The 15660-nt window shown below is 35.9% G+C and overlaps 1 protein-coding gene across 4 annotated transcripts in view; it reads left to right on the top strand.

The window, feature by feature from the left end:
- The window catches only part of CycG (cyclin G), a 155790-nt gene that overhangs the window by 52475 nt on the left and 87655 nt on the right, over positions 1-15660 (top strand). For all 4 annotated transcript variants that reach the window (XM_069823870.1, XM_069823868.1, XM_069823871.1 and 1 more), the window contains 2 exons: positions 4894-5031; positions 10534-11055. In XM_069823870.1, the coding sequence (XP_069679971.1) occupies positions 4894-5031; positions 10534-11055 (660 nt within the window). The remainder of the gene's footprint in view (positions 1-4893; positions 5032-10533; positions 11056-15660) is intronic.

Consider the following 15660-nt stretch of genomic DNA (forward strand, 5'->3'; position numbering starts at 1 on the left):
CGTAAAATAATTAAAGAAAAAACATTTGTAATAGAACAAAAATGAACACAACAGTAGTTATTGAATTGAAGCATGAATATGTAGTGTGTAATACAACCAATACAGTAATAAAATATGATTCACTTACGATCGGTGTTCAAAGATGCAGCTATTGAAAGCCACGTATTCTCTTTCATTTTCTCATCTTTATACGAGGCACGCCGCTTATCGTAAACTTGAGGATTTTCCTCAACGTTCAATATTAGAATCTCATCAAATAAAACTTGCTCCATGATGCACAGCACAGAACAAAATAATGCATAGGTTATGTCATGGTCTTCTTGCTACAAAATATACGACGACAAAATAGCTTTTAGATGGCAATAGAATGAATCTAGTGGGCTGTGATCGGAAACGTGAACGCCAAAGTTGAAACTTGGCCAACTCTCTGTTCCCGATCCTAGGCTCCGGCAAGCTTTTCATTAATTGTGAATGCTCACATTTAAATGTACACATTTTAACAATTTTACCGTTTTCGTTCCGATTCTCGTTTCCGGTTTATTGTGAACCAGGCTTAACTCATGACAATTGGAAGGTAGGAAGGTTTCAAGCAAGAAACTATCTACAGATCACAAGACTAAAATGTTATCAGAATTTTCAAACGCCTATGAAAAATGCGTAGTCTACTTACAGAACTATATTAATTTTGATGAAGATAATGTGCTTAGCCTTCTTTCTCCTGCAAATAATGGGATAATATTTATGGATGTAAGCAAGTCGTTGAGGCATTGAATTTGGAGACTGTCGCCCAACTGAAAATGATTGATTTGTTTGATGAAGTGGCTGTGGTTCATCAACTGTTGACACAGAAGAATACAATCTGGACTATTCTGGATAAAGATGTCACTGAAAGATGTGTGTATGTATTTCTGCAATTGAAGAAACAGAATTTGCCTAATTTGTGCAAGATTGTGTCTTATGTGCTAAGTGTGTTCTTATCGAATACATGTTGTGAGGGTGTGCTTTTTATTATTCAAGAGAAATGGCATAAGGAAAGAGGGCGTTGTTCTGTAAACCTAATAAAAGCAAATATTTTGTAACTACAAGAAAACTTGTCAGCAAATGTACAGTTGTCAAAAGAAAAAGTGGCCGCTCTCTAGAAGCAAAGTTCCCATCGGGTATCTTCGCTACAATTCGGAGACAGGCGATGTTACATGTTGTTGGACCACGTTGCCTGATATCTACAGTTATAATTAAAGTATTCTGTGTGTTACTTTATAGCATAATAGTAGCGTTCCGGCCTGGTATTCGTGAGGTCCTGTGTTTGAACACAACCTAGTGCTTTCTATTTTCTTTTTTTGTTTTGTTTTTAAGAGAGAGAGCAAAAGTTACATAATTGCTCCTGTCTCTTTTATGATTATTTTAGTAATTAACATCAGGTTAATGAGTGTATTATGCCATGACTTTATCATTATTTATTATGACATTATGGCTGCAAATAGAAAGAAAAAAAAAAAAATCTCAACAAGTAGTAATATACGTTACAAGAGCGGTATGTTGACGTTTTCATGTTCGAGGAAAAGATTGAAAAAGCGAAACGTAGTTGAGCCTTTTTAATTTCCAAGAACATGAAAACAAACATACCGCTCGTGTATCGTACATTATTTTGTGCGAAGATCGTTTATTACATACCTGAAAGACGAATTTCTAATTAGTTGCAATGAAATCTCCATATTGATTTCTGTTTAATGACGGCAACTTCGGAAAACCAAAATATCTTTCTTCAACATTGTTGCTATAAAATGTTTTCTGTGTTTACTATACTCCTGCAGGCCGTGATATACGTCTGTCTTTTTTTTCCCCCCAGTATATAAATGCGAACTTAAAACAAACGGTAAGGTTATGTAATGATTTATTTTTCATTTTAATATTTTAACAATATTATTTATATAACATATTGCAGTAATAACATCGGCATCTGGAATCTTGTTGATTTTTTCACGGCTTCCTTAATGTTACTTGTATCAGGAATGCAATAAGTTTCGTGGAGTAGTAGACTTTACTTAATTTTTGCAAATATTTAAAAACAATAATTAACATTGCAATTTAGATGAAATTGCAGTGGTAAGTTTCCAATTTATAATTATTACTATGTTAAACGTCTCTAAAAATAATATGTTAAAAGCCTAAAGCAGTAAAATGAATGTCGCACTTAAGTGGTAAGAAGAGGGAAATTGTTATGTGTGTTACGTTGGGAATACTGAATGTAGTATTTCACACTTACTGCGTATTGGTTCTGTGCGGGAAAACAAGCAAATACGCACAATCTCGCACAAAATATCTTTCGTGGTATAAACAAAACAAACTTACTGGCATCTGCCTTAGAACATTCAAACAATTAAGCGTTCAAAAAAACAAAACAAAAAGCCACAATTCAATATTTAGTCTATCTTCCCCACATCTCGATCACATCTTGCAGTCGAGTGGGCATGGAATCGACTAGTCTTTTCAAATAGTGACTGTTCTCAGCCGCGACATTCCAGGCATCCCGGACATACATACTTAAGTGTTCTGCCCATGGGAGGTCTTTCATTGCAAACCCAGCATTCTCCAATCGTCTATTATTTGATATCTTCTTCTGCCTTGAACTCTTTTTCTCGTTCACCATTCCTTCCAGTGCATCCTTCAGTAGACAGTTTCTTCTCAACCAGTGACCCAACCAATTCCTTTTTCTCTTTCTAATCAGTTTCTTTGCCCACTTTTTCCAACACAACTTCATTTCGTATTCTGTCTATCCACTTCACGCTCCATTCTTCTCCACATCTACATTTCAAATGCTTCTATTTGTTTCAATTTCGTCGAAATGCCCACGTTTCTTCCCCATAAAATTCTACACTCCACACAAAGCACTTCACTAGTCTCTTCCTTAGTTCTTTCTCCAGAGATCCGCAGAAGATGCTCCTTTTTCTATTGAAAGCTTCCTTTGCTCATGTTTGCAATTTTTCTTGGGAAGGATAAATGCAGTAACTTTCCATTGCTTTTTGTACATCATTGTCTCTTTCGCATCTTAATAGATCCCAGGGGGCCCAAGCATGGAGGTGAGGAGAGTTGATTAGACTAATTGGGCCCTCCGGACTTCACCGAAATTCACCGCAAGGATTAAATATTAGTTCTGTCAGGATTTTTGACTCGATTAGAGACCGGAAAATCCCAATTAGCCTTTGCCCCCCGCATCCTGGACGAGGTTCTACAAATCGTCAGAAAATCTTGGAGGGGGATTGGGTAAATTTTTCCGCAAATGTGTCTATACTTGTGCTCTCATAGCTTAGTCGGAAGAACGTCAGAATTTAGATGTCAGCATCTCAGGTTCAATTCCTCGTCACTCCTTTTCATTTTATTGTGTTTCAAGATGTGTAATGTAATAATATAAAAAGGAAAAACTAACATCATTATTATGCAAATGTATTGTTCCAAACTTAATATTAAATTTATGTTATTTATATCGCTAACAGAATATAAATGCTAACTTTAATATTATTTATATTGCTAAAGAATTATAACAGAATGCAAATGATAGTCTAACTTGAATATTATTTATATCGCTGAAGAACGATAACAGAATATAAATAACGTGAACATTATTTATATCATTAAAGAACGATGACATAATACAACTTATAATTTGAATATTATTTATATCTCTAAAAATCGATAACAGAATACAAATGATAACTTGAATATTATTTATATCGCTAAAGAACGATAACAGAACATAATTGAGAACTTGAACAAGGCCCAAACTCACAACCTTCAAATCATTAAGCAAGCACTTTACCGCTGGCCTACGAGACACATATACGGAATAATTCCATAGTTCCAGAATCCTTTTCTACAAGCACATGCATCGTGTAACATCACCATGACCTGAAGTGGGCTTAGAAAATATTCGCTGTTTACAAGTGCAGCCATTTTTTTTTTTTTTTTTTTGACAGCTGTAGGTTCGAATATTCAATGAAAAACGAAAGTTCGTGCGAACTTCCTAATATGGCAAAACTGATGGCCCAGACTGGCAATGTGACATTTTTTTTTTTTTTTTTTTGCCCAGTCAAAAGTGCCATTGTTTTGGTATTGCCAGTTAGGAGGGATTTTACTGTATATGTTATTTTAGAGCATGGTGAATTTGATACTCTTTTCATTTGCAAGATTTTGGTTAAGATATGATTGTAACAAATTACAGATTAAATTGGTGCACTGTGTAGATCTACACTTCATCGATAATTTGATTCCAAGTCTCCTTGACCTCATTCAGATATCTGGTATATGCATATGTAGAAAGAGTCATATCGTTAGTACTGTAATGTATTCTGGAATACAGTGCACAGTAGCATAAGAAAGCATTTTGTCGACGAAATTATAAACTCTGCTTTGGAATGCAAGGGGTGGGTGGGTGGGTGGGTGTGTGTGTGTGTATGGGTGGGTGGGTGTGTGTGTGTATGGGTGGGTGGGTGTGTGTGTGTATGGGTGGGTGGGTGTGTGTGTATGTGTGTGTGTGTGTGTGTGCGCGCGTGTGCGTGTGTGTGTGTTTTTTTGCGATATTCACAGAAATATCACTATTTTGGCTAAGATGGATGATTATATCCTTATTTTAGTTTACTGAAGCCAAAGAAGAGGTTTATTACTGTTAATAATAAAATGTAATAATAAACTCCTGTTAAGAAAATTTTATAATACGAGTGAAAAGGAAGCTGTATAATAAATGTTCATAATATTCTTTTTCTGCATATGCATAAACGAGAAATGCCTCTGCTAGTTCAATAGCCCTCATGTTACCTTAATCATTCTCTCTTTTAAGTGTGCTTTTGTGAAGGTATTTCTAACAATGGTAAACTGTCTTTTTTCTTTCTTTTCTAATAGGATCCGACTGAAATCACAACAGGTATCAGGGATGGATCTGCCCATGTCTTACGCTGCCTGAAAGTATGGTATGACCTGCCTTCAGATGTGCTGTTTGTTGCTATAAACTTGATGGATAGATTCCTTACCAAGATGAAGGTGATTATCAGAATAATGTAAACTTTTGTTACGAAAATAAAATTGGAATAAGAAATTCAATTTTGTATGAAATTTTGTGTTGGTGAACTATAGGTAGGCCTACTGTAAGTGAAGTTTTCTGAGGGGGGGGGGGAGAACCAAACTTCACTAACTTCATTTCAGTAATTGCTGCTATCATAGTAGCCTTATCATTCAGTGTAATTGCTCAAATATCTTAAAATCACAGCACGCAATATTGTATTTGCTACAAGTTCAAAAATTATAGTTTCTGTAATTTAAAACATTTTTTAGGTATGATTTGGAGACCTGAATACAGAAATTCTGAAAAGCACAGATGATTTCATGTAAGTGTTACACTGTAGAACAGTCTTTAAAATCATGACGTCATCATCAGTCAACACACTCCCATCCATATCATCAGTCATAATAATTCAGTATTGCCACTATTAGAAGTTCCCTGCAAATTTTTAAAAACCATTGCTAATATCTACCTTAATTATTGAACTTTTCAGGATCTTTCACTGTTGTAAATTTTAATTTTCTTTAACTGAATATTGTATTTTAATGCATTACATAAATTTATTATTATCTGGTATGTTTTGTCTACGGGTAACCTCAAAATTTGAGGAAACAATAAAATAAGACTTGCACATTCAGTATTGTAATTTAATGCATTTTGTATTACGTTTGCAAACATTTTACTAATGTAATGTTGCAACAATTACTTTTGTACTTTTGTTGGTGAAATTATCTGGGGAAAATATGAACTAGGGAACAGCTCTGTGTGTTTTTTTGGTGTAATACTTCACCATCTGAACCAAATAGTTAAAAAGTTAGTTATCCATCATGCAAGGAGTCAGTATAATATATTATGTATTATGTAATCCTTCTATATATTTTTAAAATCTTGAATAATGTTAACTCATAACTGTATTTTAATGCAAGGATTCCTAAGGGGTATGCCGTGTCTTAATTATTTTTTCTTGTTACATCCCACATGTTGTCTATAAAATATTCCATTATATTATGTACAAAACTTAAACACGTACAATTCATAGGCATGTATATTAAACACATTATGTTACGTTGTACCTTACTTATGTCATAGGTATGGACCCCATTTTATGATAATACGCGAAATTTCCTGTAAACCCTGTATTTTTACCTTTTGCGTATTTATTGCAAAAATATGCCCTTTGCAGTGGATTTATAAGCATGAAATGTTGCAAAAGAAATACATGCGAAACTGACGAAACAAAAATATTGGGACTCAGATTTTTAAATATTAGTTCATATAAATGCCATTAGAGAGGAACACTTATCAATGTATCCTCACGTGACTGCTGGTGACAGTTGTCATCACACAGCTTGGCTTGTGGCGGCAGTGTGCTGTGATGTTCCCAGGTCGCGTCTTTTTCTTTTTCGAGTGTGTTTTCTTACATGTTTGTTAGTAGGTTTTATTCACCAGATGCAGATTTCGAAATTTTATTAAAATGCCGACAAGTGAAGTAGTCGGTATATATTCGCAATGTGAAGAGTTTAAGGAAGAAGGGTTTTATGTATTTGATAAAACTGTTCTAATGTGCACATACTGCAATATAAGAATAAATTGGGAGAGGAAGGACACATGTGAAAAACACATGAAACATTCAGACATTCACAAGAAAAAGAAGGCAGAAAGTAAACCGGGAGTAAAGAGCCAAGCTTCAGTTGTAGATTCATTATATACCGCAAAAAGATTGCAGATTGATAAGTAAAAATTATAATGAATACTACTAAGGCTTTTGTATGGGCAAATTATTCCGCTGGAGAAATTTGGGTCATTCGAGTATGAGATGAAAAAATATATTACAAGTAAATATACTTCCTTCATGCTAGTATTAAGTTATTGAACATAACCAGAAATTTATCTGTTTCTATATTATTAACGATTATTTTTTAGTAATAATAATAGTGTGTTATCCAACTCTTTATTAGATGCGATACTACTACTGGTGATTAATTGTTAATCTTATCATAGAATAAAAGCTTTAGTCTTACCTCTGTTATCATTATGAAAATAACATGATTACATTTTGCATTATATTAATAATAGTAATGCATGTTCGTTTCATGCAGGAGCTGGAACTCTTATCACAGGCGGAAACCTGCAGATAGAATTAGGTATATTCCTGCATTCAAACAGATTATGAGAGTGAAATGAAGAATCTGTGAAGGATAGAATGATAATTATTCAGTGCGAGGAAATAACCAACAGAAAAGGCAAAGCTGTGTTCATAATCCTGTTTCAGCTACTACCTACAAGTTCTGCTACATCTCATCTCTATGTTGCTGGTGTCTGTGAACTTAAAAGCACAAACTAGTGCTTGTTGCCAAGCCTTGGCGGATGCTATCACTAAATATTCCATTCCTTACAGTAATATTTTAGGCATTACTAGTGACGGTGTCAGGTATATGAGTAAGTGTGTACAAACTTCAAAAGGGCTCATTTCTAACAGTTTAATTTAATGTGCAATGTTGGGCACATATATTAGATTTAGTTTTGAAACTTGTGCCAGACTTTCTTACATGCCTAAGTAAGTGCATCTCCATGACCAAGAAAGGTTTTAAAAACACCAGAAAATGCAAGCATCTTTATCTGAGTTTCCTTCGGCACAAACAATGGTGCAAAGGAAGTTAAATCCTTCCCTGCTCCTGTTGGGTTTCATGGATCAAAGCAGCAGAGTACATCTGTGAATATTTTGCTGGCCTTCCAGAATACTTTGCACAACTCAGTGACATTAACAGTACAGTATCATATTTCCGTAGCTTGTCAGATAATGAGAAGAAAACCATTATGTTTGATGTTGCCTTCTTGAAAGAACGCTGTGTCCAGAATGCTTCTACAGTTACTTTCCTTGAAGGAAGCTCATCCAACTGCTCACATATTGGTTTCCAAAGTGAATTCTTTAATCAGGGAATTTGATGTGGTAAACAGGCTTCTTCTAGGTAAAAGGTCTTCTGCTGCACTTGAAGCACTTTGTGGTGAGAGGAAAGAGTGAGAAGAGAAAAAAATAAAGGGTTTTGCAGAAAAGGGGGTAAGCAGACTTAAGAAAATGTTGGAAGAAGACCTCACAGGAGAAGTTTTCGAAGTAATTTCCAAACTCTTATTTACCCAATTTAATATCCAACCCAATAAATGATGACATATGCAGATATTTGGAAAAAATTCCTATGCTAAAGGGGATTTCTCAACAAGACTTTCTACGTGGGTACTTCATCTCTTAGTCCTATGTAAAGGAAGCTGCAGGTTATGTCAATGATGATCTTGCAGCTAATGTTCTTAAAGGTTTGCATGAAAATCTTGGAGTCTGCTCAGAGAAGTTTCTAAAGAAACTTTGGTTTCCTACCACAACTGTAGACGCCAAAAGGGTTTCTTAGTCTACTCTAACATTGTAACAACAAACAGGAACAATCTTCGCCCTGAGAGTGCCGAAACATTCATGTGTTTGTTTTTTGAACACAACATTTAATTGTTGTTTACAAAACGTGTTGACATTGTATCTTATTTTATGATCACTAGTCATTTTAATCTTCATTTCATATTAGTTAGTCTTAATTTTGAATCAGCATACTTTATAACATTTTGTATTATTCTGTTTTACAGCATACAACTTAATAAAAAGTTAAATATTATTAAGTAATGAAAGTTAAAAAAATGGTATTAATTGTATAGTGACTTAATATCAAGAAATTAAAGAAATGAAGATGCTTTATTTGTTTCTAGTTTTTGTTTTTAGTGATTTCTATCTAAATTTATAAACACGAAATAGTCACTGCTCTGGTACCATTTATAGCACCACTATGGTCCAATTTATTTCACCATTAAATAGGGTCCTTAGTCATAGGCCAATGTTGGTTTTCAGCCAGAATTAATGGGTCTATCCAGTTAGGCTAGGCCACCTTTTTCAAACTTCAATAATGTTAGTTTATAAAAAGTCGCTGTAGATAACTTACAAGGAGTTATGTCTTTACTATCAGATATTTTTAACTTATTTTCCAACATCTATATGGCATTGATCTGAATGGAGTGGTCTATATGGCAGTTCTATGTTCTTTATCAAAACATTATTCCATTACATTATGTGGAATACTCAAAAACATACTGTACAATTTCTAGGCCTAGGCTATACACTACATTAAATACGTTTTATCTTATTTAGGCTTACATTTTTCACATCCTTTTCTAAAATGTCTGCAGTATTCTCTTACCATACACTGGTTTACTGGCAACTATGATATAATCCCTTGCCTTCGAATAATTGTTTAACTATGTTCATAATGACTGAAAATATTTTATCAGCAAGTTCAACATCTCACTGTTTTTGAGAGTAAAATCAATAACTTCTTTTGATTTCCAAATTTTACAAACTTTTCTTCATTAACACTGCTTGAAATCAATGCATTTATAATGCAGTAAGCAATTGTTGCAATGTAGGTAAAGTTCAAACTCTGAAGGAAGAGTAAGTCCTCCTTGATTCAAAGTGTCGAAATAAATATCTTGAGTGTTGGCTTCTTTCCTTACCAAGTAATCAATACAAAGTAAGCAATGTAACTTTGAGGATAACTTGAAAGAGGCATAACCTGATATGTTCAGAAGGCTGGATGTATCAGCTTCAAAGCTAAAAGTATCAGGGTCTTGGATAAAAATGGAGCTATGTCTATTGTTTTGTTCCTTCCTGGTTTCTATATGCTGTTTCGAAGGTTTCTGAGGACTATTTTAGAAATCCATACTTGGTTGATTTTATGACAGACTTGAGAAGAAAAACTCGGAATAAATTGTAAATACTCTTCTTACTCGAAAGCAAGGATTAAATCGCAAACACTACGTGTTTCCTTCAAATGTGCTCATGAGAAGGTTAATGCCTGACTCACATGTTGCGAAGTTTCTGCCTTCTGATCTTCTACTAGAGTCTACCTTGGCTGACCTCTATATTCAACAATGGACTGATTGTTTTTCCCCGACAATCTGCCATTAAAAATTAGCACTATTTGTTATTGAATTATACCCTATGTGATGTAACTTGTCTCAGAGGCAATAAAACAGAAGACTTAGAGAATGAGTGGATGTTGGGCAAGCTGGTTTAGTAGAGGGTTGAAAACACAAGTGGTCCTTTTCTCAATAGTGACTTCTTATTGTGTAGCTGTAGAGAGGGTGAGTACTATGTCTCTTTCTCTTTCTCTTCAGGCAGGGAAAAGATACAGCAAACAGGGTATAATGTTTGTTTTGAAGTTCTGTTAAGTAATATTTGTGTACTGCGGTTATATCAATGCAATATCGTCATCTGCATTCAACAGTGAACACTGTATTTTCCTTTATGCATGTTGTAATTGATCTCATCTTTTCGTCTCTTTCCATAGTAAGTCTTGTCCTACCTTTAGGGCCTATATCTAATCCACAAGGTTAACAGCTTCTTCATAATACAGTGCATAGATATACATCACTACTTATATTTCTTTCAGGCACGTCCAAAACATATGGCCTGCATTTCAGTAAGTTCCTTCCATCTTGCAACAAGGCAGGTCTACCAGTATCAGAAGAGCTGTGGTATGGAAGATGTTTCATCAGTTCCTGATACCCGTGACTTGGTTGCTATCTCACAATGCAAGTGTACTTTGGGAGACTTAAACAGAATGGAGGGTATCATCTCTAGCAAGTTGGATACAGAACCGGGTCTGCTGCCTGTCACCCCACTCACATTCTTACAGCTTTTCCATGCCTTGTTTGCTGCTGCAGCAGGGCAAATTGGTGTTGGTGCTCTTTATGAGAAGATGGTAGCTTCTCCATCGCTTTGGCTACGCTTGGAAATTTTGGCCTGTGATGCTGCATGTGCCAACTTTAGGCCTAGTGAGTTGGCACTGGTGCTTCTCTGTACTCAGTTGGATTCAGGAGTTGCAGAACTTGGCACCAGACAGGACCCCAGTACTGGTGCTGAGATCATGCGACTTGTCAACTTTGCTATTGACCTGCAGAAAATGTGCAAGGTATGTTGAGTGTTGAACTGAACTAAGATTTAGAAGCAAAGTAGCTTGTAGAATCAAATATATATACACAGTGGGCCAAAAAAAAAGGCACAAAATTTAAATGGTTATATTCCAGTAACTTTGGTAAAAGGATCTTCCTCGCTAATAATGCTAGTATGGTTTCGTGAGACATATTAGATCTAAAATATTAACCCCCCAAAGCAAAATTAGGATACGTAAAACTTTGATAAGACCAGTCCTCACTTATGCCTCAGAAGCCTGGACATTGACAAAAAAAAGGATATACATAGATTAAACATTTTTGAACGGAAGGTTTTACGGTCGATCTCTGGGCCAATCAATGTAGATAACGAATGGAGAGTCTGGTATAATCATGAATTATATGAACTCTTCAATGAACCCAATATAACATCTTTTATAAAAATGGGATGCCTGAGATGGGCTGGTCATATAATGAGATTAGAGGACTCGAGACCAGCCATCAGAGTCCTCCGATATGAACCAGGGGGAAGTAGAAGAGAAGACCAAAGGTCAGATGGGAGGATGGCATCAGGGAGGATGCCAGAACTATTGGAGTTAAAAACTGGATGAGTGTTGCTAGAAATAGGGATGAATGGCAGAAACTCCTATGGACTGCCAGGATGGGTTGTCCAGCTAAGGATGATGATGATATTCCAGTAGCTAATGATTTCACTTGAAAGTTTATTTCACAGTCCTTGTACACTGGGAAAATACTGTAATATTTAATTTTTTACCGTTTATTAAACATTTTTTTATTTTTTGTAAGGCTCGTGGGGCCCCCATAGGAGAATAGGGGAAATCCAAATTCCATAAGCATTGGCAACAACGACAACATTTTTTGTAAGGTAGTACAAAATCTATTGTTTATGCCAAACTAAGCATTATGGTCTTATGAGTTCAGCAGGCCAAGCCATTTGTTGTGCTATCGTCATTTGTTTTCTTCAATTTTGAGTTCTCATTTTGTGAATAATGGGTCGCTTAATGAACGAAGACAAGATTTTCATTAAACATTTGCACCCTTCTGAGAGATTATTGCATGAAAGATCGCATTTCTCAGATTCTGTTATGGTTTCCGCTGGAATTTCAAACAATATCTTAATTCTATAGACTATTTTGTATGCAGTCAACTACAAAAAGCAGTTTACTACAAAACAAGAATTCGTAATATTGAACATTTAAGACAACACCTTCTTGAATGTTGGGACCGGCTTGATCAAAGACAGATATCCAGTGCTATTGGACAGTGGAGAAGACGCCTACAAATGGTTGTGTGGGCAAATGGCGATCACGTAGAACATCATTTTTAATTTAGATTATTTGAAAGATCATTAATTATTATTAATTTTATCAACATTCAGTTTCTGCATTTTGAAGCAATAAATTGTCTTCAAAAACCACATTTTTCGCATCATTGTATATTGACCTCCATAACATTTTAATTGAGCCTCAAAAAGACATAATAAAAAGCCCTGCTCATATTTAAAGTCTACTCTTTCCAACAGTGTATTCATTATAAATTAATGTTATGTATTTCCGAAAGTAGGGTATTTCTAATTTTGTGCCATTTTTCTTGGCCCACTGTGTATATATTTTTTAATTGGTTTATAGTTTCTTTAACTGGGAGGTCATTGTGTGATTGTAGACATTGTTGTTACATTGGATTGTCCTCATCTATCAATATGTTTGCAAATCACTATGCCCTTTAGTAGACATATCTGTAGATTGAGTAGGGATTAATATGTTCCAAAATGTTACTACAGGTTTGTAGTGGAAATGAGAAACAATCCAGCATTTATCTAGAAACAATCCAGCATTTATCTTTTCAAATAACCAATTATTTTATGATTGAGAAACCTCTAAAAACCCCATTCAGATTGGCTGACATAAGATTTTGAATGGTGAACCTTCCGAATGCAATTTCAGTGTATTATATATCTTGTACCAGTTTTTTATGCAGTGCATGATCAGAATTTTGTCATATGTGTCTTTACATAATCTATTGTAATAACAAAAAAAATAGAGATAAATGAAGCAATTTGTTGTGTATAAATATTTTTTATTTGTTTTCAATACAGTTGCATTTCTGAGGAAATGTGTTTTGCTGTAATAAGAATTATTTTGTTACAATAATAGTATTAAGACTTCTGTAAACATATGTCTCTTCTTCGTGGTCACAATACTTTGTTTTGGCGCATATAATATTTAACTTACCATAACTAACAACGATTGAATCTTAACATTACAACTAGGTCACATTGCTGAAGTGCAAATAGCTCATGCTGTTCTGAGCAGCTAAAAGCCACGACCTCCATGAACTAAGTTGCATGAGAAGAGGTACAACAAGGCTTCTTATAGCAGTTATGAAAAATAAAATTGTAAACTTTCGTTTAGTTTTTGAATGGATCTATGTACGAGGGGCGTTTCATATTGATTTACACTTTCAAATTTCTCACCATCCATGGTGTTAGGGCAGTGGTACGATCATCCACTCCTCCTCTTTATCTTTCTTATATTGGCTGCTTTCGCCAGGTGAACGGCACATTGAAAGGATTGGGTGTGCGCAGTGGAAGACTTTTAGAAATGAATAGTGTGAATTTGTAAAACAAATATAATTAACAATAATAAGTAACAATGTACATAAATGAAAAATGAAATAACAATAAACATGAAATAGATGAGTGAAAATAGGACAAACTAATCTGAAATGATATCCCCAGGATATGTAAATCATGTAAGTATCACAAGGCTGAGGCCAACACACTTATAAGTGATTAAACCATCTAATATGGCCGTCTCTCGACCATCAGTGACTAACTTATTAACCATATGTTCATGAACCACTCTTTAAATATATATTAACTATCTGAGTATGAATCTGAACACAACACCCAGCCAGCACAGTAACTTAATACATGATCCATTCGACCATAGATACCACTCAGTCTGACTAACCAAACTAAAAATACATGTACACTCAATAAGAGACAATCTCTACCCAGCATAAGGCATTACATGACAGATCACTATACATTACCCATTGCACATATTGCTCACATAAACTGTGCAAATAGCACTAACACAAATCTCTGCACTTTACAAAATGAATACCCAACGGAGAGAGAGAGTGATAGAGACAGATGCACGTAATAACTAACGAACGATAATTCCATTTTCAAGGATCATTTAAATAGCAACTAAACTCGACGCACATGATAAGAAAATAGCGGCGAAGGAAAGCAACAATCAAAATGGAGCAGGAAAAACACTAAAACCATATGTGAGACCGTAATCGCTGCCTTATCACTCTAACCGTCTCGGAACATGAACTCACATTTCAAATCATATCTCCTTACATAATTCCCCATACAATTTACCTCAAACACATATATCTCACAAATATGTTACTCGATGCAAATACTAAAACTTGCCCCCAAGACGTATCACTAGCAAGCGATATTTCAAACTACGATCCACTAAAATCCCAAACACACACGACGCAATTTAACTATTCCACTGATCTATCTCCAGCACGTACAAAGCCCGAGTTACGTTGTCTATATCTGCCGCGTACCAAAATGCTAAGTCTTGTTAAATGTTTCTGTCGCGTACGAGAGCTTGAATCTGAGCCAATTGTTTCCGAATATCTCCCGCGTACGAGAGCCTAAGTCTTGTTAAGTGTATCTGCCGCGTACCGGAACCCAAGTGACGTTCCGTGTATCTCCGTTAAAACAGGTAAACTCTCTTCCCCTCTATCCTCGTGAGACGTAATGACCCGGCCAATAGGATTATTTGGAAAGAACAAATGAAGGGATTGATAGCGCTATCTATTCTGTGACGTCTGAGAGCGCTCTGACGGATGAAGTGACGTACTAGGTAAACAGCCGTGGTAGTAGGCACGGCTCAATGGTCCGCCATTCGACTTGTCATTACAGTTGCAAGCATGTAGTACATTGGTCTGCCCGCAGGTGGCAGCATGATACAGAGGAGTGTAATTCCTGCGAACTACAACACATTTTCCGAACTGCTCTAATTACGTGAGTGGACAGCATGGAGAATGATCAGCAAGGACAGAGCTGGACGACGTGGTTTCTGTGGAAAGAGAATGTAAACACTGCAGATATTCACAGGTGATTTGTGATAGTGTGTGGTGAGCTTGCACCGTCACGAAAAACCATGTACAACTGGGTGGATAGCTGTGGAAACGTGGCTGCAGATCAACGGAGAACAGAACCAGTTCTGGAAGGGAAGTGACTGTGACAATGCCAAGTTCCTGACTGGAGCACACAGACAACAGTACAAGGACATGAGCAGTGATTTTCAACACCACCGGCAGGATCCAGAAGGCTTTATGTCCAAACTCGTGACTGACAGGAGACTTGACTCCATTACCAAGAGCCAGAGACCAAAACCCAATCAGTGCAGTGGAAACATAAAGACAGCCCCACGCCAAAGAAGTTCAGAACAGCGCCACCAGTAGGCAAACGCATGGCCACAGTCGTTTGGGACAATGATGAAATCATCCTGGTTGATTGGCTCAAACCAGGGACCACCATTAACAGCACAGCGTATGTGGCAACCCTTTGG

Source organism: Periplaneta americana, chromosome 4, assembly GCF_040183065.1.
Source record: "Periplaneta americana isolate PAMFEO1 chromosome 4, P.americana_PAMFEO1_priV1, whole genome shotgun sequence".
Taxonomy (NCBI): Eukaryota; Metazoa; Arthropoda; class Insecta; order Blattodea; family Blattidae; genus Periplaneta; species Periplaneta americana.